Source organism: Pleurodeles waltl, chromosome 2_1 (genome assembly GCF_031143425.1).
Source record: "Pleurodeles waltl isolate 20211129_DDA chromosome 2_1, aPleWal1.hap1.20221129, whole genome shotgun sequence".
Classification (NCBI taxonomy): Eukaryota; Metazoa; Chordata; class Amphibia; order Caudata; family Salamandridae; genus Pleurodeles; species Pleurodeles waltl.
The window spans coordinates 772,138,900-772,165,452 of NC_090438.1; the positions used below are offsets into that span (position 1 = coordinate 772,138,900).

At 41.4% G+C, this 26,553-nt stretch overlaps 1 protein-coding gene across 5 annotated transcripts in view; it reads right to left on the reverse strand.

Moving 5' to 3' along the window:
- LOC138268435 (serpin B10-like) overlaps positions 1 to 26,553 on the reverse strand; it is a 207,586-nt gene that overhangs the window by 158,403 nt on the left and 22,630 nt on the right. For 3 of the 5 annotated variants that reach the window (XM_069218062.1, XM_069218101.1, XM_069218071.1), the window contains one exon: positions 25,516 to 25,765. The exons of the other annotated variants lie outside the window; for them this stretch is intronic. In XM_069218062.1, the coding sequence (XP_069074163.1) occupies positions 25,516 to 25,754 (239 nt within the window). In that variant the 5' untranslated portion in view covers positions 25,755 to 25,765. Of the gene's footprint in view, positions 1 to 25,515; positions 25,766 to 26,553 lie in introns of those variants that run through there. 5 annotated transcript variants of the gene reach the window in all.

The following is a 26,553-nucleotide window of genomic DNA, read 5'->3' on the forward strand; positions in this document are numbered from 1 at the left end:
TGTTTAATATTTACATTATATGAGAAGCAGGACATGAGTGGGCTTAAGGATCGGTGGAAAGGGAGGAAAGTGTGGATTGTTAGTGGTATCTTAAAACAATGTTTTGTACAATAACCAGAGTTTTTAAGACCTTGAAAACAGAGACGTGTGTGTGTGTGTGTGTGTGTGTGTGTCTGCATGTAAAAATCTCAGGTAAAATCCGACAGACACCTCGCCATACCCGAGTAAAAGCACCTGTACCCAACTATTAACTAGATAATACCTTTTTTAAGGTGGGGTGTGACACCCCAAACAACCCCCTTCAAGCTAAGTCCTTGTGAATGAGAAAGACAAACATTGGAAAGTAGGGACAGAAGGTCTTTGCCTGCTGTCATTAGTCCTCTGCCACCACCAATGCCTTCATTTCAGTGCCCAACATTTTAGTGTTCTAATATAAATTAGACGATCTTCAAAAATTGAACACATGACTGAGACTTTAAACACAGGAATTATAAATGACTTCTGGATTTAGAGCTACATTTTAAAAGCATTACTTAAATCTCTAATCATCTTTCAGCTAATACAAACAGAATTCTAGCAGTTTCCTCTTTCATACCAATTTAATGCATTATTTATAATATTGGTCCACAGTGATCACTATGCTATATATTACCTCAATTTCATATGGCGCACACTGTGAGCCCGGTCATATTAGATCTGCTCTCTTGGCATATCGGTATATTGCTCACAGTAAATTACTCATGAGCGAAGCAGTACAAATGATAACAAAGTGAGAGTCATTGCATTGTAAAGAGACGATGTAAACCACTCCAGAGGCTGAAGGCTTCAAAAACGTATAGCATTTCTCAGCACACACCTACATCTAGTAACCAATGGAAGCAAAGTGGATGGTTCTGTGTGTATGTAGAAACACAAGCCAGCAGAATGAGGAGGCATTTGTATATAAGGCTATTGATCTTACATAGTATTGTAGCTTGAGACAGGATAGGTAGTCATTGCAACTGAGAGGGGGTGAAACTTATTTAAACAATATGGGGCTTGCCAGAGGTCAAGATGGCCACCAGACATCAAACCTCTTGCTCATAGACTTGATCTGTTTCTCTTCCAGGAACACTGGGATGCAGCAGAGACATGAGGGTGGAACAGGTGATGTGGGGACCTTGATGGCGCGAAGCTCAGTGTGTCACTCCCATGGATACCACAATGCAGCATTCTGTTACCACTGGCCTCATTGATGGTGAGCATATGCACAGTCAGGTCAGAATGGAATGTGCAGTCTGAAAAGCCACTCATCAGCCCAGGAGGGATGGGAAAACCTAAGAAACACGAGCAGCGGAGGAGTGACTGGAGGGAAGCAGGAGGTGCATTAAGGATGGTGCCTCAGGATTTTGCCAGAGCAGGTGGAGTTCATGAAGCCATATAGGAGGGGGATGGTTCTGATCAGCAGTGGAAATTGCTAGGAGAGTGAGAGGAGAAGCCCTACACTGTGAATCTCGGCCAATTTACAATCAGTGACCCTGGGACCACACCTATTTGGACTCAGTTTGGGCTTGCCCTGTCAGCTCACCCCAGGGGTGTCATAAACCTGTAGCATTGTCACATGGCTGGCTTGCTGCCGGTGTGCTGGGGAACATTGATCCACCTCATTCTATAAGCATCAAAAATAGGGTTCAGAAAAAAGGCGAAGAAAACCCTGCAAAAAGGCAACTGTGCAACAAGCGTGAAAAGTGAAGCCATCTGTGTCATGATTGGTGAAAGTAAGACAATTGACTAGAGGTGTATTTGACTTTCATACTTTCCAAATGGCTGGCTTATTTGAAGGTGTGAATGGACACATTGCATGCCTGTCCCTGCTTTCTATGATCTGCTTCATGGAAGGGAGAGAGTGAATGAAGATTCCCTCTTGAAATTAAGCTCCCTAGCCAAAAGATGACTTGCTGAGGACACCATCTGACAAAAAGAATCTTGTGCTTTCTATTTTTAAACTGAGAAGTTCTGTAGGGATACTTTTTAATCAACTTTTTTGAGAAAGACTCAGTTGCTGGCCTTGTTCTATTTTTCCTGTTTCTCCCAGTCTCAAGCTACCTTTTCTTCCAAAGTCTGGGTCGTTCCTCGACAAGTGCGGAAGTAAGAAACCTGAGAATCCCATACGAGCGACTAGTGAGTTGGGCCCATTTGTTTGAGCCCATTCTTTGGAACATAGCCAAGTGAGAGGTTCCTTATTAGCTCTTGCCTACAGACATATTTGAACCGCTTGTTGAAGGCCTATTGTTTACAATACTTAGATTTAGATTTGGGTCTGCCCATTGCTTGTTAGTCCTTAGCTTTATTCTCAATGTCATTTCCTTGCTTCTTATTCAATGGCCTTTCTTGTCTTCCTGTGTTTGCCCCACCTCTGGATTACTGCTTCTTTGCCATCCGTTTGATTGGATGACTTGTATCCGTCTGCGGCTCACATTAGGTAACTACTTTTTCCTGTTTCTTTCAGCACTCTACAGGAGTGCATGTTTTTTCTTGCTCTGTACCCCAAATTTGTCTCCCCCCTCACATCCCTGCCCTAACCAATACTCTTCATGATGCCCTTCCTCTTCTCTCCCACCCTTTTTTCCTCCTCCATTGATTGTGGCATCTTTTTTTCATTGTTTTATTTTACTATTTCGGAGAGCCCCGCAGCTCCAATTTATACTGGACCACTTTCTGTTACGATTCTGTCGTCCCATCTCTAAGGGGCACTGTAAAGGGACTGTCAGTAGCCTGAGAATCACCTTGAACACCTATCTAGAGTCCCTTGCTGACTCCCGTTTGTTTCTCTTTTTGCCATGGTATGCTTTTGTAGTATTACATATGCCTCCTGGGACTGCAAATCCCATAACGCACATCCTCGTAGTCAGAAAAGCCTGGATTCTGTTTTACATTGTTTTCTATGGGAGAAGTCCAGTTGCTCCTTTCAACCGGATCCTCTCCTCCATGACTTGCGAGTGTCTGAAACTACACACACCTGAGACCTCTCCTGTGCAGCCCAGTCACGTGATTCCACCTGAGGATTTCTGCAGCTTGCAACTGCTTATAAGCAGCCATTTCCTCAAGATCCTTGTCGTGCATTGGAGTTCGATTCCTTTGTGTTACAGACCCTTTATCAGATGGTGCTCCAGTCTTGTTCCTGTTCCGTTCCAGCTTGAACCTGTTTCCTGGTTCTCTACCCTGCTCCTGATTGTTCCAGCCAGAGTCTGCTCCCTATCTCTTAGCCTTGTATCTGTTTGTTTCTTCCAGAGCCTGCTCCCCGTTTCTCTGTCCTATCCTGCCTTGTTTCAGCCTGAACCTGCTCTCTGTTTCCCAGTCCTGTTTACTGCTTTTTCCTACTCTCTGTATTCCAGCCCTGTCCTTGCTTGTTCCAGCCAGAGCCTGCTCTCTGTTTCCCATTCCTGTTTCTGTTTGTTCCAGCCAGAGCTTGCGCTCTGTTTTCCAGTCCCTTTCCTGCCTTTGCTTCAGTCTGAGCCTGTTCCCAGTTCCTGCCCCTGCCTCCTAGTTTGTTCCTTCTGTTTCTGTTTCCTCTTGGGTATTTGTGTCTGGTAAGTGTTCTATCAGTCTTCAACAGTGTATAAGTGTTTTCCTCTTGTTCTGGGATTGGCTCCTGGGTTCCAGGAGGCAATTCCAGCCCCCATCCTTTGTCTAGTGTTATACGTTGTCTTTCGTGCCTAACAGTGACAGTGTACTGTTGCTGTTTTTCCAGGAATTGCCACTATGTTTCCAGCTGGACCCACAAGAGCGTGTCTTGCGTATGTAAGTACTATCCTTGTTTGTGCTCTAAGGGTCCAGAGACAGAATCACTTCTGCTGCCTCCTTTCTATGGGGCTGGCGGGGTGACTATCAGTAAGAGCAAATTGCACAGAGGTATTGACATTCCCTGTTGCTGAGGGAAGTTCTGCGCCCAACCCTGTGTACAACCCCAGTGTGTTTGTCCATTAGTAATCCATTTCCTGTTTGTTCGCACAAGGTTTGCTCTGCTTTTACTTTCCTATTTCCTGTGCCTGTCCATAGCTGTCCTTTCCCATGTGTGCCTTTAGCTGCTCTTCTGCCCCAGTGCACTACCTCTTTGGGATATTCTGTGACCTCAAGTGGTGCCCCTTCCAGAGTCCTGATCAGAGGTGCCCGAAACCGTGACACTTTTTTCTTTATCATGCGCTTTTGCACTTGTTTTATTATGTGTTTTTTTTTTTTTTTAATATATCGCATCAGATGGGTGTCTGACGTCTTGAAATGCTAAAATGAAAAAAAAAAAAAACAGTGTCATGGACACAGGTTTAAGACATATGCGAGTGCATGCGTGGTGATGCCTACATGTGCCAATGTCCTCATGCTCCTGCAGGCATTGTGTCTTTTTTCCCAATTTTGTTCGGCATCAGTAACAAGCTTTTTTTCTTTTAGCAATACTGCTAAGCATCTGCAAAAAGCATTGACAACGCCGAAAAGTAGGCTCACCTTTGAAAGACAAGCTCTGTGGGCTGTGCCAATGTCTGACTGTCTTTGCTAGGTCATGCACACCGATGATGATGAAATTCAGGTTAAGCAGTAGCCCGTTCTTGGTAGATTCTTGCACACTATCGCTTCTTCGCTAGGTTTTGAGATAAGATGTGTTTAGTGCGCTCCGCTGTCAGAAAGGCAAGGATCTGCATAGCCAAATCAGCATTTTATCATTTACCCATGAGGGTCAAGCCTTCGGACTTTTGTTTTAAAATAAATAACACTGGTATATCTATATATGGGATCTCATTCTGTGGTGTATTTTATTTCTACAAGTGTGTCCCCCTGCTAGCTGACCTCAGTGGCTACAACAAGATAGAGGTACCATATTACACTACCTACCACCCACAATCGCTGAACATTGTTGTAGGATAAAATCACTACCCGAGAGCTTACATGGTCTCTTCTCTCTGAAGATAAGACTCCCACTGTTTCTCCTTTGTGCAGGTAATGGTGTCATACCTTAATAGGAAGGATAAGGGGCTAAACCAATTAGCCATTTTCAGTCTAGCCAACACAGCTGTACGCAAGACATATTGTTTATAAATCAGAGGGCTTACAACCCTCCCGCAGCATACCAATAGTTATTTTTACTGTCACTCTCTTTTGCAATCTTTTGAATGTTTAGCTCCCATAGTTTTCCCTTTCTTTCTTGTGTTATCTCCTTCCTGGAGCATGGACAAAGTGCATGTGTTATTCCTCATCTTTGGTTTTCCTCATCTTTTGCAACACACTATTTTTTTATTTTATAAGCATTTCAGTAGTATTCCTGGGCATGCGAAGTGCTTTTCTACCTTTAAGACATACGTCTTTTTATTCATGCTGCTTTCAACCTATCTGCCATCTCAATTGACAGTTTAGTTACTTACACCCACAACTGTACTTCCCTGTCCCACTCTACGCTTCTTCACTCTATGCCTTGCCACTCCATTCTACAGCATCCACTCTACGCCATACTACTCTAAGCAACTCCACTCAACACCACTCCTCTCTATGCTACTCTATGCCACTCACTCAATGCCACTCTTTGGAACTTTACGCCACTCTTTTCGATGCCACTGAAATCCATGTCACGCAACTCACTCTATTCTACATCACAGTACTCTTTGCCACTCCACTCTATGCCACTTTACTCCACAGCATGCCTTGCCACTCCACTCTACGCCACTCTATCCCACTCTATCCCACTTTACCCTACGCTATTACACTTTATGCCACTCTACTCTAAGCCACTCTATTGTATGCCACGCCATGCCACTCTACTCCACACAACACTCTCTGGCACTCTACGACACCCCATGCCACTCTGCACCGCTTTACTCAATGCCACTCCACACCACTCCACTCTACACTATGCCACTCAACTCTACTCAACACCACACTACTTTACACTAATCCACTCTACTTTACACCACTCTATGCCACGCCTCTCTACAATTATGCCAGGTCACTCTACTCCTTGCTACTCTATACCACGCTTTTGTACTCCACTTCACTCCACACAATGCCACTCTATACCATTCTACGTGACTCTACTCTGCACCACTGTTCCCTGAACCACTCTGCTCTACACTACTCCACTCCACTGTCTACACCACTCCATTCAATGCCTCTCTACTCTATTCTATGACACCCCACTCACGCCACACCACTATATGCCACTCTACTCTACGCCACTCTGTCATTCTACTCTACGCCACTCTATGCCACTTCACTCTATACCAATCTAATCTACACCACTCTACTGTATGGCACTCAATGCCACTCCACACCACTCCGGTCTACTCCAGTCCATGGCACTCTACTCTATGCCACTGGCTAAAAGACATTGGCAAAGCCAGCAGCTCTCACAAAGACGAGACCTAGTGGCTTTGCTAATACTGTTTCCAAAGTCTAATGATGATCAGTGACAAATATTGGACTGTTTCGCAAAGAAATACACTACTAATACCAAAAAATTATGTTATTATGCTAATGTCAAAACCATCTACAATAGACAGGAATAAATGTACTTTAGGTAATATGAAGCTTCTTCTCTGACAAGTCACTTACCAGAATCCATCCGGAAGCAGCTGGAGGTGCGCAAAAGAATTTACATAAAGCATGAGCATGGTTGTTTGTAAATACTCAGTATCCTGAATTTCTGCTCTGCTTGCATCTTGAGTTATTGAGTTTCACATCAATTCTCACATCTAAATAAGTGCCCAAGTGGATACCGTCGCATAGTACTCCAAGGCAAAGTTACCTAAGGTAGGTATGTGAACTTGTCACATTACTATTTAATATATTGCTGTATGATTTCTGTACATTCTGTCAAAAAAACGACTCCTTCCCACCGCAGGTGGGAACCCAATTGATAAACATACAGCTTTCTCATCATGATGTCATTAACACCACTTAGACTCCAGAGACTAAATGGGCACTTAAGACTGGAATGTGAAAAATGACACCATTTGAGAGTGTAGGCCAAAAAGAGCAAAATAATAGCATGTTGTCGTTGACTAAAGTTTATTTTGGGGTAAACTACTGTTATTAGTAAAAAAGTTTAAATAACGAGGTCTAGCTTTGGCAACAGATCTATCATGGTCTGGGTCACCTGCATTGAAGGACAATGTAAATCATATCAGTCGCCCATTTGTTATGATGACTTCGTCAAATATTTAGGGCCTGATTCCAACCTTGGCGGAGGGGATTACTCCGTCCCAAATGTAATGGATATCCCAATCGCTGTGTTACAAGTTCCATAGGATATAATGGAACTTGTAATATGGCGGGCAGGATATCCGTCACATTTGGGACCGAGTAATCCCCTCCGCCAAGGTCGTAATCAGACCCTTACTGTGTTGACATTGGAATTACAAGTATCTTCTCATGGAATGTAAAAGTGCTAACATTTTAATGTACACTTATCCGATATGGGGTCTTCATGAACGTATGCAAAATCAAGGTGACTCAGATGCTGATTCTGATGCAGGCGTATCTTTCTTTTGTGTGACCACTGTGACTGCACCACATTGTGTGTGGAAGGGAAAGAAATATCTGATCCTTCTAGCTGCCTAGTTGTCCTCACTGATTAGCGCAAGACACACATAGAAATTGCTGTTCGGTGTATCTTGGGTGTATTTATCCCCTGCAACAATGCCAACACAGAGGCACTGGTACACACCCCTTCCCTGATTCCAGGACTCTGATTCCAGGACTCCATGTTGTCTCCTTTCTAAGGGAGTTCTTTAGCCATATCAGCCACAGAACCTAAATCTTGTGGCTGAGTGCTGTTGCTCAGGCTGCATTTAGTCACCCGAGAGGCTGGCCGTGTCCCACCTCTTTCCCATTGTAATGGTCTCACTACTTGGTCCCCAATTTCCCAGTGTTAATTCCACCCCAGAATTAATGACCCGGTGGGGTACTCTGGAAACTGCAATCTCAGGTCCAATTTCCCTGGCAGTTTGTCATTCTTCCCACAGACCCTCCCCCTCAGAGATTCTGGCCCCTTTCAGCATTTCAAACCCGCCAAGGCATCATGAGTGACGCATGATAGTCTGTGTATCTCATAATTCCTTATAGGGCTGATTATAGGGTACCAACTCCATGAGGAATTGCGGGTCTCTCATAATGAGGGCAAAAGCGCCTAAGCTCCAAGTCCTACGCATAAGTTTTAGGGGTCGGGAGGTTAAAGCTCTCCTGCTAACAGGAGTGTCATTAGTTTAGCAGAAGCAGACTTGGCAAAAAACAGAGTAAGGTCAGTTACTAGGTAGCCTAGAGCTGGTTGCCAAATTTCATAGTTGACATAGCATTAATGAAATGCACAAGGCAAAAGCAGCTATCCTCTTCAAAAGCACTGCTTTTGCATTGAAGCAGAATAGGCTGACATTGTAGAAAAAACAACAAAGATGCGTCGACACATCAGAATACCTGAAGCAAAAAAGATCTTGCTCAACATTTTAGACATTTCACATTTTCTCATTTAGGCGCATCCATTGCTATTCATTTAGAGATGGAATTAATAAAGAAAAACAAGATACTCTTGAAATCCAGGCATCCATCAGTTTGTTTAAACTAAAATGGCGGACCTGGCAGCAAAGGAAATCTTGTAAATGGCACATAGGCTTGAAGTAGACCTAGCCTGTTTTAAAATATATGTGGAAGAAAGACCTTGATTGGGTGTACTTTGAAAATATGACCACATGCATGCAACGCTCAAAACTAAATCTGGTCACTGGAAGTTAAACTTATGTAAATCTAGTTAATGTGGCGTGCGCCCCAGGAGTACTACAGAAACTACAGCGAGATACATTTGTTTGAGCTAAATATTAGGAGCAATGAAAATTATGGTTACACTTTCTAAATAGATTCATTGTGAAAGTACTGTATTAAAGAAGCTTCGCCAACGCCAACTGGTCTCTCCTTTCAGCTTTGCCTATGCAGACCTACTATGTTCATCAGCAAGTTTTGATGCTGCTCAGCATTAGCAAAAAAAGAAAAGGTAGTTATTGCCAAGACGAGGGGCGCCCTTAAAGAGGTAAATTAAAAAAATAAACGGTGCACGAAAATGCATTTTTGGCATTTTGGAAAATGAGTGGCCTGTTGTAGTTAACAAATAGTATTGACGCAGGAGCACTGGAGGAGCAGGCATTATCAAAGCTGCTAGTGACAAACAGAGGGTGTAGAGGCAACAGAGGTGGGCTATTGATAATAAGCAGAGATGCAAGGGGAGAGGAACGTTCAAGCTGGGGGTTGAGACAGCAACACGGAAAGCAGGAAGCTCATGGACAGACGCTTTACTGCTAGCGCCCAGAGCAACAATCATTTTTGGCGCCCCCCAAGGACCTCCTCATCAGTTTTTCTCACTACCACCTGGCAAAAGTGCCCCTCATCTCTTCATAGCCCTTCTCTCACATATATATATATATTTTTTAAGCACTGGTACAGGGTGGCTTTACCAACAAGAATGTATTTCTACCGAAACAAACTCTTTTTAGCAACATTAGAAATAGAGAATCAAAGACTGGAGATAAAACACATAACGTCCTAACCTAATATATGCATTTTACATGCAGCCCTTTAATGACAGTTCGTAACAGTCACTGTTCTATATTAGAATTGTATTTTATGAACTGCAGCAATAAAAAGCTCTCTGTCACAAAATCCGTAATCCACTCAGCTATCTACATAAAATAAAGATCTGTGATCTGTGCAGTACGCATTCTCTGCATCAGTCATGTTACCCCTCAGCTCTACTTTATGGCAAATCAAAACTGCCACTAGTTAAAGCTCCATCTCTCTCTGTAGCAAGAACGATAATCACAAGAGTTATCACAGCGCCTGCCCCCCTAAGGTTAGCACCCGGCCCCAGGTCAGCACCCAGTGCGGCCACACCAGCCGCACTGCCAAAATGCCAGCCCTGCTTGTGGGGTCTTATGTATAAAGTAGCAGACAGGGGAGAGGAGGAGAAAGATCAAGGAAACATGCTCTCCCAGGGACCAAAAAAATAAAGTAGTTTCATAACTTCAGCTTTTTTTAAAATTCGAATTTGGGTTTATTTGCTGTATTGGACAAAATTGTAATTGTATTTATATAGCGCTTACTTCCCCCAACAACGCGTTGAAGCACTTTTCAGGAAATAGCACACTACTCCGGAATCCAAAATTGATTATCGGTGGGTTAGTATAGGGAAATCTAAGTTGTTAATTTGTTAATTTGAGCGGTGGACATGTGAGTCTGCTAGTTAGATTCAATAAAATAAAGGAGGAATAAAGGAAGGAATAATCTAGAAAGTGTTACTTGAGAGATCATAACAGTAAAATGAGGTTTGGGATCAGTTAAAGGAGGGATAAAGGAGGGAGAAGTCTAGAAAGTGTTATTTTGGGGGTCATAGTAGTAAAATAGGTTTTGGGATGAGCTAAAGGATGGATAGAGGAGAGAAGAGTCTAGAAAGGGTTATTAGGGAGATAGTAGTACAATGAGGTTTGAGAGACGTCAAAGATTGGCGGTAGAGGATATATTGAAGAGGTCTAGGATGAGACATAGAGTAATGATTTGGAGAGATTTGAAGTTTTTTTTTTTTTTCCTGCGGTAGGAGTGCAATTTGACAAAGTTTACCATGCTACAGTTTTCAACGTAGATATGCATTTAGATATCACAGCCTTAAAAAATGTAGCCACATTAATAATATATTTTTAATTCCTGCCATAGGTAAACATTTGACCAATGTTGCCAATTTCAATATAGGAAATATATGTTTGAACTCCTCACAAACGGTTTCTATACAAAATCGCATGCTCAGCAGATTCTATATCATGTCCAAATAAATTCCAGTTCCTTCCTTAAAAAGTAAAAAAATAAAACAAATAGAACTTAAAGGAAGCCATGTATTTGAGAATAAATTTAGCAAAGCATTGTAACTGGGAAGGGCGCTTGTATAATTAGCTGCTTATTTGGTGAATTGACTTTAGCCCATTCTTTTGGGAATTCACACCTAGAGGATGAGAACCAAAATGTTTTATGATGTAGCCCCTAAAAAGGCACCATATAAAATAGGTGGGGACTTCTTCTGAACAAGTCACAAGTCTACCGCCTTGGTGGCATAGAGAGTTAAGAGTGGTGGTTAGGGGTACATATGGTTGTTCTGCTGTGGGAGTTAGAAAGCACTGATGTGGGGAAATAAAATAATGGAGAATTAGATAACAGATATTGGCAAGAAGTCTGTGTGTGGTGCAAGTATATTTGAAGATATTGGAAATAGGAAGCATGAGTATTTGAAAAGGTTAAGTTATTTTAGAGAACTGCTGATACTGTGAATATTTAGGAACTAAACATGTAGTAGAGGTAGGTCAGGCACATTGCTGAGTGGCTGGCAAAACTATTCTAGGGCAGAAGGATAATTTTAACCACTAAAGTCAGTATAGATTTATAATTCTTAATTCCATATCTATGCACTGTGTATATATTTATAATATAGCCGCAGGTGCAGATCTTGGTGGTAGTAGCAAATATATATACTGTATATATATATATACACTTAGTTCCCAGTAGCGGTTGCCAGTAGGTAGTTAGAGTTAGGACCTACTTTCTATGGAAAAAGTGTTTTTTGTTTTGTAAATAACTTTGGTGCAGTTTTATGAATCTTCAAGGAATTTTCAACACTTATACTTTGCTAAGTTCAGCTTCTGTCTGGTTTTCGGAGTGATCTGTCAAAAGGGGGCCGAGAAAAAGGGGGGGTCCCAAAATGCTTTTTCCTCATAAATTTTTTCATAAGACCTTTAGACATGCCTACAGTCGAACCACTGAACGGAATTACACCATCTTTGGCACAAAGCTAGATTCTATTCCGCAGATTATACTTTTTGTGATTTGATGCAAATCCGTTCAGTAGTTTAGGAGAAATTTAAGGCCAAAAAATATAGATATATAGGGACACTGTTCCTTCGCGGATCCATCGCAGGTCGATCCGCGGATCCACGCGCCATAGAAAGAATCTGATCGGCTGCCCACAACCTGAGAGAAAAGTTGTGTCCGCCATACTTTTTTCTTTTTAAACGGTTCCTGGGCCGATATGTGAGGGGCAATTGAGTTGATGGGGTCAGGGTACAGGTTCCCTGGCCTCATGGGGGTGATATAGTTATGGTGATGGGACGAACATTTTGAAATGCGCAAAACTATTTTTTTTCACACTTCGCGAGATCTGCAGACCCACCTGCAGGGCCTAGCGTGGCTCCAGTGTGAATCCGCAGATGGATCCACGGAGCTCAGGAAATGTCAAAAAGAAAAAGGACTAAATTCTAATAGAGACAGTCTACATTCAGTATTACACACAGAGAGACACTCTCACACCCAGTGTGACATGCAGGCAGACACTGTTACACCCACTCTCACACCTACAGGGATGCTGTAACATCCACATTCACATCTGCTCAGACACTTTCACACTCACTCTCACACTCAGAGAGACACTCTCACATGCACCCTCGCATCCTGGCAGACACTGTCACACTCCCTGTCACACCCAGACACCGACTCTCACACTCAGTCTCACACTAACATAGAGACTCTCACATGTAGTGTCAAACCCAGAGACACCCTCTGACACTCACCCTCACACCCAGACAGCTACTCTCATGCTCAGTTTGACATCAAGGCAGACACTGTTACAAGCACTCTCACTCCTACACAGATAGTCTCACACTCACTCTCACACTCAGAGAGACACTCCCACACCCACCCTCACATCCAAAAAAGTGATTTTTTCCTTTTACAAGATCCGCAGAGCTATTAGCGGATCCGAGCGAGATATGGAAAAAAAAGAAGTATATAAATAGAAATATATATGTATATGGGTATTAGATTGGCTCTGAAAAGAGCCTTTGTGTTTACAATGTGTAGGTGATTACTACACATGATAGAGGATACAGTATCTCAAGTTATGCAGGAAAGGTTTGTTGCCTTTCACTGTTAGGTGACCTCTGTCATTTCTTTATATAGCCTCCGTATCAAATCTTAAGTTGTTGTCTTATATAGAAATCATGTTATGGTCCCTGAGGAATGCAGAAACAGTTTTATTGACATGTTTCCTGGATTTCTCTGTGTGTGGGCAGAACTGAGTTGACCATTTCCACTTTTGTCTTTGGTAAATGTTTGAAAAAACCAAGGCAGTGTGTGGGAAGAGTGTCATTGATTTTCCAAAGGCTTCCTTCATTAGGATTTCCAACCCAACTCCTGGGACTACATCTAGGTCATTGCCACCACAGTGTACAATCATAAGGTCTGGATGTTGGCAATCCTTAATAGTTTCAACCAAAGGAAGTAATTGATACCGCTTTAACTCTTTCTGGCCAATCCAAGTTATATCCACAATAGACAAACCTAGGTCCCTGTCAATACCACTTCTTTTTGCACTCCCTCTGGCCCAAAACACAAAGTTGTGACCCACAATCCACACTTTAAGCATCTTGGAGGTAATCTGGAGACGCACACACGAGATGGCTAGTATGAAATGAAAATCAGTTGAAATGGAGAGTAGTAGGTAGAGTCTGGAAGAAGTGATTCCATCAGCTGTTGTCAATATATTTTTGGGTGAAGGTAGGTAGTGAGGTTATATGAATTGTAAGTATATGTTGGATTGAGTTTAGAAAAATTGGAAAACAGTAAAAACAGCTGTGATATGTTTACCCTGAAAGATTCAACCACACCTGCTAAATGTGGCTTTACCCTAAGCATGCTGTAGTCAGAAACTGTTATGAACTAGTGACCTGGTGCAGCAGAATGTTGCAGACTGTATAACCATGGTAACAGAGGAGCATGAGGGGGAAGAGAATAGAAAAAGACTATAATGTGACTTTGTTTTACCATATATATAGAGGCAGGAATGATTCATAATGGTTATTTAATGTTATGATTTGCTTTTGTATTGTAAAAAAAGTGTTTATATGGATGTGTATTTTTTTGTAAGATCACACAATAATTTCCGAACTTCCCCGCGGATCCTCAGATCCACCCGCAAATTAACACAGGGGGCCACGCTGAGCACCACGGATCCGGCGAAACTCACATCATATTGGCTAACTTTTCAGTAGCATTGCAAAGAGTTAACTACACAAACCATTAAGAAGTTGTAGAACATTGTTTAACATGTAAGGGAGATTGTGATTGGTTTACTGGCTCAGTAACCTTGAAAGGAGAGCTGAAGAGTTTGCCATTACTGGTTGCCTGCTATGAGAGTGGACTTCCATTCTTCTGGTTGGTTTTCTGAGCTTTGTTCAGTGAGAAGAAAGTCTAACTAATACTGAAAGAGAAACATAGATCACAAGAACGAGAATCATCAGGTATGTGTAGTGAAATGTACTTTATTTTAGAAAGAGTTACTATATGAATAAATTACTATTAGGTGAAAGAAAGTGGGCAGTGTGTTCACAAAATGCTATAAAGATATAAATACTAGGTTTGTGATTTATGTAAAGGAATTATACAAGCAATTCATTATATAAGAAAGGTATTCAGGCTGAACTTGGATAAGGGGTTTCATGGATGTTTGCAGTTTCTATCAGTATATTAAAGTTGTGAGAGTGAATTTTCTAAAATGTTTATTAATGATTTTCATATTAAAATTTGTAATGAACTACTGTGTAAAACGAAAAACTTTTGAAATGTCTGTTTTTCTGTTCTTGGCTAAGCGAAATTATATTCAAACACTGTGGTTATTTTCCATGATTCAAAGCTTTCATAATAGGTGTTTTCAAAGCTTGTGTAGACGTATCCACAGCTACCCCTAGTGGGTTGCAGTGTTATGTCTTACAAGGTCATGTATTAACTGAGCATTGCATAAGTTGAAATGTCCTATTGTTGGATATGTTACTAATATCTGGTCTTTCCTCTAGGATGGAAGTAGACGGATACAGTAAAAGTTTCTTCCTGAGAACAAGATATTAGAGAGGCGATGAGACAATGAAGTTACAGACGAGACGGAAGAAATAAAGATACATCAGAAGAAAATGTTATAGTTAGCGTAGATTTGTTAAGTTTAGGTCATCAATTTAGTTGTCGATTGGCTGAAATGAAACCACCCCATAGACTGACCAATCAGGAGTTGATTAGATTTTAGTATAACAGCCTGTGTAGAATGATTAAGAGGAAGTTCATTAGTTTGGGAGTTAGGAGTTGTCATTCGTCATCCAAGACGAGGTTCGAAACTGACTGTCGTTAGGCCCAAATCTTCTGATGAGATAGCTGATGGTGTCCTCAAGCTGAAGCTGATCATTTGCTTTTACTACTATTGTGGTAATGTATGTTATTAAATGTGAATTGTGTCTCTCTTGCTTTCCAGGCACCAGCTTCAACTAATGATTTTATTGCTGCACATTCATAGTTTTTTTATTTATATATCATAATCAAGTTAAGAGTTTTCTAAATTAATGTTACTAAATTCTTTTCACATGAAGCCCAACATGTTATGCTAATTTGTGGTTAGTTAGGGAATTAACCTTGATATGTCTATGACTTGCCCTGAGATCATTTGATGCTGAAATGTATTCTTTGACATTATTACCATTATTATTGTATTATTAATAAGTGTGATTCTTTTGGAGCTAATGTGTTTAATCGTATTAATTAGCCATTTTAATCAGCCACAATTGATCTTATATGCTTACCATTTGTGTTTAAGAGTTGTTTTCGTGACATTAGCGTTGTTAATATAGGGAAATAAATCTATGATTTTCATTAATAAATTGGTGTAGTTATTGACTGAAACTTTATAATGTTGATTGTTGTTGTTATTGGTGGTCCTCACACTTCCCATTGGTAACATCCCCTCAAACCTATGTTGCTTCGATCCATCGTCCTCTAGCGCTGAATCCACTATTCAGTATTGATAATAGCTAGGATTCTGTGGCGCGTCAGCAAAGTGATCCCTCATATATGCTGAAGCTAGTATGGAGAATGCACTAATGAGTAATTTAATGGTTAAAAATGTTATATTGAGTTCTAAAAATGTAATGTGTTTGTCTATACAGAAATGGGTATGTATAAATGCAATGTTGAATTCATGCAGAGAGTCACACATGTATTGAGAGATGATAGAGGTTATTTCACTGTGTTAGACATTGATATGAGTGACGTATATTTCTTGAAAAGGTAAGAAAAAGGATTGGATGAAAGCAGGTTGAACTATTTTTTGCTGCAGAAGTTGAAGGGGTCAGATATATTGTATGTAGGCTGTGTCTACAGAACAGAAAAAAAGTGTTTTTAATTTTTATTGTGTTAAAAGTGCACTTGCTATGTTATGGTATATCTATACTGTCTAACGCAGTGGTTCCCAGCCTGTGGTCTGGGGACCCCTGGGGGTCCGCAAAGCCTCCCCAGGGGGTCTGCGACTGATTAGAATATTAAATAATATTAACAGATTACGTCCCCAGCTTTCAGTAATGACTGAGTAGGGGGTCCCCAGATTCCAATAATGTTTCAGTGGGGGTCCCCGGGTTCCAGTCATGATAAAGTGGAGGTCCACAGAAGTCAAAAGGTTGGGAACCGCTGGTCTAATGTATACTGTAAAGGAGACAGAAAATAATACAAATATAAAGGGAGACTTATACTCATTTAGAGACATTAACAACCACTTGACTTTGTATATTGATGTACTCATGGAGAATTTAAGTACATAGGCTGCAGTAATAGATGTATTTAAGATGTAATATACTGAATGCAATATATAGTTTTGTATATTGATAATATAGATTCTTATTTATATAAATTGTGGTTTAAATATGGTTTAGGTTACTAATTGTGATCATAGTTACACAGTTTTATTTTTAAGTACACTTGGCATTAGAAAATGTGTTTAAGTAGGTTTACACTGTGTGTTGTCAAAAAAGGCACCCTTTAAGTGAGATGCATGTAGACTCTAGAAGAGAGTGTATGTTTATTAAAAGATTAAACATTTTGTTCTGACTTTTAATGACTGAGATGAAATGTTGTACAGGCCTATGCCCACGTATATATGCACTCTACTAGAACATATGGTACTTATATAGCTAATAAGGAAAAGATACAGCCAGTCTTGTTTCTAGTGAAATAGTGATAAAGTCACTTGTGTATTCGCCAATGCAGATACTAATATACCAAGCCATACCCAGGTATCACATTGATAGATTCAATAACACAGTTAGGGATATACTGATGCATACACGGACACACATAGGCACACACTGATCTGTACACTGACACACCTATGCACACTGTGATGTATAGACTAACATCCCCAAGCGCATACTAATGAGTAGAGTGACACACCCCGGCATGCACTGCTGCATGCAGTGACACTACCAGGTGGACACTGATGCATTGACTGAGACACCCAGATGCACTGTAATGCATATAAAAAGAATACCTAGGTGATAGTGATGCATACACTGACACATCCAGGGATACATTGACAAATACACTTAGACACTTAGGTATGCAGTAATGCATGTAGTGGGACACAGAGATACACTCTTAACTATAGACTGTGAGAGTCAGGCACATACTTATGTATACAGTGACACATCCAGACACACTATCTTACATATACTGATACATCCAGGTATGCAAGTATGCATCTACTGACATATCCAGGCACATATTGGTGCATGCAGTGACACAGCCAAGTGGACACTGATGTATTCAGAGAATCATTCAGATGTACAGTGATGTATACACTGAGACACCCAGGGAGAGAGAGATGGAGAGAGTGACACCCACACCTAGGAGTACACTGATTTATACACTACCATACACAAGCACACACCAATGCATACACTGAGTCACACAGGTGAATATATAAATATACTAAGACACTTAGGTGCACAGTGATATATAGAAGAATATGGGTAGGTACACTAATAAATACACTGACATACCGAGGGACGTATTGATGCATACACTGAGACAGGTAGCTACACACAAATGGTTAGACTAATACACCCAGGTACACAGCTATGCAGAGGTTGATATACCCAGTGATATGGTGATGTATATAGTGCTACACCCAGACCTGAATATTGTCAGACATCTTGAGAGAGATTGATACATACAGTAAGAGAGTAAGCGAGAGACATATCCAGAGAGTGAGATATGTGGGAGGACATTAATCCATATAGAAAAGCTGTGAAGAAGACAGTGATACATATAGTGGTGTGAAAAAGGTAACACTTATGACTATTGTGACACGAGTAAACATACAGTTTTACAATAACTGGTTGATGTAGGAGAAATTCTTGTGTTCCGTGATGCAGTAATACACTATCTAATAGCCTCACAGATAAAGGTAAACAGTGAGGTAGTGTATGTTAGCGAATTTAGTATAAAGTAAACTTTCGTATTAGAAGATGTTGTTGTTAACTTTTCTTTCCTACGTGTGTAAATGTATTCTTTATTTGGTTTCCAGGTATTGTTTTTTTGGGGGGTTTTTTTAAGTAGGAAGATTGAGAATGCCTGATAAAAGAGAAACAAGGAAAAAAAGAAACAATTGTACTAGCTGCTCAAAACTGACAGTAAGAAACAAAATAGTCTGGAAAATGTTCAGAGAAAAGAGATACTGGTAAGAGTACTAATAGACACAGCTACAGAAAGGTAATGATAATAATAGAGGAATACATTAATGTAAATACAGGTGTATTTATATATTGGTATATACTGAGACACTCACAAATCACTGATGTTAAACCTTGAAAAATTTGACAAAGACTATTACATAGAGGGGTATATTGAAGGATACACAGGAAGACACTCTGAAATATCGAGTTACACACTAATGCATTCATTTAGACACACAGGTGCACTGTCATGTATACACTAAGGGCCAGATGAAGCAAAGGTTTTTCACGTCACAAACAGCTAATTTCGCTGTTTGCGACATGCAAAACCCACATCGTGATGCCCAATTCCCGTTTTGCGAGTCGGGAATCTGGTTACCGACTCGCAAAACGGGACTGCGAGTCGCAAATAGGAAGGGGTCTCCCCCTTCCTATTTGCGAGTCGCAGCGCAATGCTGTATTGCTTTGTAACTGCAAACGCGGTCGCAAAGCAATCGCAGTTACCACCAGTGTCACACTGGTGGTAACCCATTCGCAAAAGGGAAGGGATCCCCAGGGGACCCCCTCCCCTGTGTGAATGGCCTGGAAAACATTTTTTCAGAGCAGGCAGTGGTTTCATTTTTCATTTTGTAATGCATCTCGTTTTCCTTTAAGGAAAACGGGCTGCATTACAAAAAAAAAACTGCTTTATTTAAAAGCAGTCACAGACATGGTGGTCTGCTGTCTCTACCAGGCCACCATCCCTGTGAGTGCTGCGAGTCGCAAGGGGGTCGCAAATTGCGACCCACCTCATTAATATTAATGAGGGTGGCCTTTGCGACCCCCTTGCGAGTCGCAGATGGTGTCAGGGACACCATCCTGCAACCTGAATTGCGACTCGCAAATTGAGAGTCGCAATTCAGGACATACCTACACCTGGCCCTAAGTCACTCAGGGACACTTTTATGCATAGAATGATACACAGACACACAATGATCTGTAGACTGAAACACCCAGGTACACCCCCATGCACATACTGATACACCCAAGCCAATAGTTATGCATCTACTAACAGAGCTAGGTAGACCATTATTTGTACACTGACACACCCAGGTCCATACTGATACATACACTTACACATCCAGCCATAGACATATGTATACACTAACATACCAACATAGACTGCCCAGCAAACATTGACAGACCCAGGGAGACTCTTATACATACACTAATACACAAAGGCACACAGTGATCAATACACTAACACATCCGGGTACACTCTTGTGCAGATAGAGAGGCATCCAGGCAGACACTTATGCATATACTAACACACCCAGGTACACTGTCATTTGTACACTGAAACTTCCAGGTGCACAGTGGTGCATATACTAGAACACCCAGCCAGACACTTATGTATACAGTGATACACCGGTGTACACTCATTGCATAAAGTAACACACTCAAGGAGGGACACTCTTACACATATAGTAATACACAAAGGTACACAATAATCTATAAACTGACACACCCAGGTACACTCTCATTCACACAATGAAGCACTCAGACACACACTTATACATATACTTAAACACCCAGGTACACTTTCATTCATACAGTGAGACACCCTGGCGCACAGTATTGCATACACTGACAAACCCACATGGACACTGATATATCCAGATACATAATAACACACAAACTGACACACTTAAACACACACTGATGCATACACTGATATAGCCAGGCAGAAACACATGCATACACTAAGACAGCCATGTGCAAAATTATGCAATCCCTGATACAGCCATGCAGATACTACTGCATACACTGACATACCCAAATGCAAAATTATCCATGTAGTGACATACCCAGGCCCACATGATTGCATACACTGACACACTCAGATGCACACTGATGTATAGATTAATACATCTAAATACACATTAATACACACACTAACACTCCGCAATACACACTGATGCATACACTGAGAAACCCAGGCAGACACTAATGTAGAAATTAACAAAGCCAGTTATATAGTAATGCTTCCATTCAAACATACAGGCAGACACTATCATATGCATTGAAATACCCAGGATCATATTTGCACAAACACCAACACACCCAGGTACACAATTATGGATAGATTGAGACACCTAGACAGAAACTGCTAAATAAACTTATGCATGGAAATGAAAAGTTATATATGTACTCACACTGGTATGGAAATAATGATGAGTAATAAAGACTCGAACACAGCTCTTTGTTTGATTCAGTTGTGGTTCTAACAAGAACCAGTTTTTGTAGTTTTTTTAGAACAAGTTTTTATTTTTTTTCATTTTTATTTTTTTCAGACAATGTATTGGAAACTCGGGAAAAACTTAAATGCAATACTTTTGCATTATTAAAGAACAACAGTGTGCAACAACAGCTAGTTTGTAGAAATGCCTTGTAAAAAAATAGCAGTGGTGGTTTTTGACCTACAAAAAGAAGTCATTGACATTTTTTACTTTTGCAACCACACGGTTATGGCAGATACTGCAGGATATTACCATTCAACCTAACTCAATGCAAGTGGCTGGCATACTGATATTCTGCGCAGTAGCTTGGCTAGATGATGATGTACCAGGTTCTGCATCAAAATGTGTCAGTTCTTTTTCTCTCATTATTCGTTGATATGCCCATTTGTGGATTGTGCGCAGATGCTTCCACATACTCAATGATCTGTGGCTGTATTTCTTTGATGTACCATGAGAAAGCTTTTTTTTCACAGAGGTTGCATTTCACAATTCTTGCAGTGACTTTTTCCCCCACTAGGTATGGTAAAAAAATTCCATACATCACTCTCTTTTCTAGAGGAAAAATGCACCTGTTGAAAATCATCTTCTTTAGGAAAATCTTGAGACTGTGCAGGTGGTGGTGGAGCACTCCCTTCAGCCATTCTGGAAGGTTCTGTGGCAGGAGGATCACATCTGAGATGCTTCTCCCTCAAGAGCTAGTAGAATAATAACTGTTTTAGGGAGTGGCCCCTACCCAAAACTATGTGTAGTTCAAATTAACTAATGAAATGCCAGATTGCTCTTCACACATTGAGCTGCTCCGTGGTTCCAAACTGGAGTAGCGGTTCTATAAAAATTGTAATATAAGTTTTGTGTTCTATTATAAATAAATAAAATATGTTTGTGAGTTGTAAATATGTTCAGCCATCTGCTTATATGGGAAAGCATGGGGTGCATATTGCATTTTTTATTTTTTTTTATATTGCAAATCTGCGGATCAGAACCGCGGATCCATTCCGGTCACGTGATTGGGAACCATACAGCTTCGCCACTCTGCCTCTGCGGAATTGCGCCGCTGTTCTAAAATTAATTTACAAAAAATGATATTACAATACTACTTCAGAACTGTGTAAATGCTGAATAAGGTATAAAAAAGTATCAGCAGCACTTTTATAAAAAAGGATTGGGCCTCTTCACTTCAATTTGAAACACTGTACTGTGTTGGTATATTTAATTGTGGAGAGAGAGCTTAATGAAAGGATTCCTAACACTTTTTCCCCAGACATCTGAGGATAATATCTAAGTATGTATGACAAAAATATGATAATTACCTAAAGAAAAACATTATAAACAAGTTATATTTTTAAAATACACTTAACCAAACCTGAGAAGTTCCATAAAAATACAAAAGGCTAAAGGGTCATTAAACTTAGGAAATAGAATTAAAAAAAAAAAAAAAATCTCTGAAAAAACAAAGGTTACAGGGATGTTATAGTTAGGTTCTGAATTTACTCCTACAAAACCATAGACATTCAGCAGTTATAGTTACCTGAGCTAACTATAACTTGCGCTCCCGCAATGCACTGCTCATGACCTCACATATTACATCACTCATGACATGGTCGGTGACATCACTGATGACATCACTGATGAAATCTCATATCTCCCGGTGTTTTTCCACATTGGGGGAGACACTGATGGCCCTGTGGACCGCCACCCCTCAGGGCCAGCTCCTGCTATGTCCCAAGGTGTCCAACCCCAGGACATAGCTGTTTGAAGTTGCAGCCAGGCTACAGCAAACATTCTGGTTTCTGACAGCGGGACCTGACGAGCAGGTTCAACTGTCAAAAAGTGGACCTGGCTACCTTTCAACAAAAGAATTACCTTCAAGCTCCTCCCGAACATCCACAAAGCCCTCCACAATGCCGGAGCTGCATACCTCAACCACCACCTCCTCTTCTATACTCCCACCAGACATCTCCACTTCGCCCAACTGGCTCTGGCAACCATCCCACGGGTCTGCAAGACCACGGCTGAAGAAAGATCCTTCTCCTACCTGGCTGCGAAGTCCTGGAACTCCCTGCATCTTCACCTAATGCAATCACCATTGCTGCCACAATTCAGGTAGGACCTTAAGACCTGGCTCCCCAACTAAACTGCAGATCCACCACCCCACTCAGCACCTTGAGTCCTTTATGGGTGAGTAGTCACGCTTTATAAGAATCCTGATTGATTTATCGACCTTGAATTGCTGCCCCCTGCACACAGATACATGTGCAGAGAACAGAGATGAAGGGTTTGCTTCAGCCTTGAGGCTTCCCCCGCAGTCCCAGATAGCCCATAAAGGACTTGTATTACAATAAAATTAAAAAAAAAAAAATATGTAGGTCCCAGATAGCCCTTAAAGGTCTAAAAAAAAAAAAGAAATGAATAGGTCAGTGTGAAGGTCACAAACCTTCACATTGAGGGTTCGAGTCCAGCCGGACTCGTTTACCTCTTTTTTTTTTTCAACCTACAAATGTTTAAGGCTCATACTAAAACGTGATCTTACTCTTTTTAAATGACAATTCAATTTTTATTTTCAATTGATCCAGAAATATCTCATTCTAAATATATCATATATCAAAGCCTAAAAAACTCTCTATCTCCCTCTCACTCTCTTACTCTCTCTCTCTCTTTCAATCTTTCTCCCACTCAGACACTTACACACCCACACAGACCCACACAGACTCACTCAGACACTCAGGCACCCACTCACAGACCCACTCAGACCCTCATGCACCCACTCACAGCTCGAGTCTGACCCTCACGCACCCACTCACAAACCCACTCAGATAGTTACGCACCCACTCACAGACCCACTCAGATGCTCACACACCCACTCACAGACCCACTGAAACTCTCATGCACCCACTCACAGACCTGCGCACACACTGATGCACCCACTAAAACACTTATGATGTACCCACTCTCACACCCAGACACTCTCACAGCCACTCTCAACCCCACATACACCCTCTCACACCTATCCTCACACCCAGAGAGGCCACGGCCAACTCCCACTGTGGTTGGCCAAAGGGCTGCACACAGCATGGGGTTGGGTGGAAAGGGGGGTCAACCCGGCTGCAGGGTCTGGCTGCAGGACAGGTCTTGCGGGCAACCTTTGCTGCACATGGGTGGAGGTTGTGCACAGTGCAAGGTTGGGTGCTTATAGGGGGTTGGCCGGAGGCCAACCGCTGCCCTGCACAGCCAAAGGCCGTGCGCAGTGGTGGTTGGATTAACGTATAGTAATGCAAATTACTATATGTTTAAAAAAAAGGAGCTGGCACAGCCCCTTTCCTTTAAAATTGCACAGGCTAGCCCCAGGGAGTTGGTGGTCCTGGGGACCAAAAGCTGCCCAAGAGAGGGGTCATGTGGCCACCCTCTCTTTGGCAACATCGGTCTGCCACGGGAGGTGGTGGCCCCTGGGGCCAAAAAAGGCCCGGGAGGTGGCAGCGTGGCACCCCTCTCCAATATCAATATTTCAATGTGCCCCTTGAACCTGGCCCACCTGCGGGCCGTGGTTTAAACAAGCACAGGAGACTGAACTTGGTATTTTAGAAAAAATTTGCTGAGATTCATGGGTCCCCTGCAATTTTCACAACAATGTAAAAAAATGCTTTTTGGACCCAGAAGAGTCCCTGGGGGACCCCACCACCAGTACTAGGAGGTCAATGTCTTCCTAACTTGCTTGACAAGGGTTATGGCACGCTCTTACCTAAAGAGAAGAGAGGCACCTTAAAACGTTGGCCGGGCGATAGGGACCCAGCTCCTATCTTCCCACCTAGTCTTGAGAAAGATTATTAGAGCTCCCGAGTGCTAGGTAATACTCTGGGAGGGGAGACTTCCAGGAAGATGTCCTCTCAGTGCAATTCCGATCGAGGGCCTTTTTGAGAGAAGATATGGAAGCAATTAGCTATGTGTTTTTAACTAAGGGCTGTATAACCTCTGCACCTCCCCCAGCCCTCCAAGCCTAATCTTTCTCTGAAAAATCGGTGAAGGTATGTGTACTTGCATGTAACTGGAAGGCCTCTCCGAGAGCGCATTCACGGTTAATCTTCACCGGGAGAGGATGTGCTGGAGTTTGAGACGTTGAATGATATCTAAGAATATTACACAACATTTCTGTTGACAAATCACATATTGTACATAATTTTGTGTAATTTACTACTTATTTACATGAGGGTTTTTTTTTACTTACACAGCTTCCTGGATGCTTTTTTTAATCTTTGCACAGAAGTTGATCCGTTAACTGGTTTCTTTCCTTTCCAAAAAATGCCCCAAAACAAACTTTGGTAGAAATAGCACAATCACATTAAACGACTTAACCAATGGTCATAAAAACAGCACAGTCGCATAAACGATTTAATCAATGGTTATAGAAATAGCGCAATCGCATAAACAATTTAACCAATGTTCTTAGAAACAGAAGTATGGGTAATCTTTTTGATACCCAAACAATTGAAAAATCTGTGCGTAATCCTTTGTTATGGCTGGACCTCATTCAATTCAAGTTTTTATTTACTTTGCTTGTTTTTGCGTACCTTCTTTCTGATGCGACGTACATTTCTAAAGAAGTCAAGTGCCTTTGTTCTTGTAATACTACTCTGCCCATCACTGCTGCCTCGTATTACCTTTTAACTCTTTTCTTTACAGGTACCGTTCGATGCCCTGGATCGAGGCCCGTTGGATGCCCTGAAATCTGGACCGCTCCAACCGGTAGGTACCGTAATCCGAGTTCAGCGAAACACAAGATGGTTCGGCGAGATGCAGGATGACACGGAACAGGAACACGAAGCAAGTTTAGCGGATTGGGCTGGGTTTTCTTAGTTTGCTTCTTGACGCGGGGTGATGAGTCATACAAGTGGCTCATGCAGCAAAAGCCTTTCGAAATGAGTCATCAGTCACATAGTCTGCTCATCATGTGGTATTGAACAACAGTGTGTACGCTGCCTAGTTCATCTGACTAAATACAAATATGTAAGCAATAGCAAGTGTAACAAATAAAGGTATGTGCTTGGATGTCCGAGTCTCATAGTAAGCATACAATGCCACTTTTATCTAACTCTTTAATCTACATATTCTATGTGATCATTTTATGAGTTTAGCACTACCCTCGACACTGCCCCTTTCTCTTTTTCTTTTACTTTATTTTTTTTAGACTCGGCTAAGTCCAAGTCCCAAAATGGCTTGCAACACTTCTTGGTTGAGGTGTTAGCAGCCGATCATATCTCAGCATGAAATTTGTTGGTTCCACATAGATATTGCATCCCTAGATACCTATATTTCATTTTTCTTTAATAACACAGAAACTACTGAATTGATTTACACCAAATCACAAAAGGAGACCCCTCTGGACCAACAGCTACCTTTCTGCCAAATTTGATGTAATTCCGTTCAGTGGTTCGCCCTGTAGTCGTGTTCAAAATGCCTATGGGAAATTGCATGGGGAAAATGTGTTATGGGACTCCCCCTTTTTTCTGCCCCTGCTTGATGAATCACCCAGAAACTTTCAAGACAGCAGCTGACCTTAGTGGCAAACTACAGTGGAAAATGTTGTGAAGATTTGTCTAACTGTGCCAAAGTTATTGGCAAAGCAAATAACGCTTTCTATATTGAAATTAGCTCCTAACAATAACTACCTACTGGTGACTGCCAGTAGGTGATTAGAT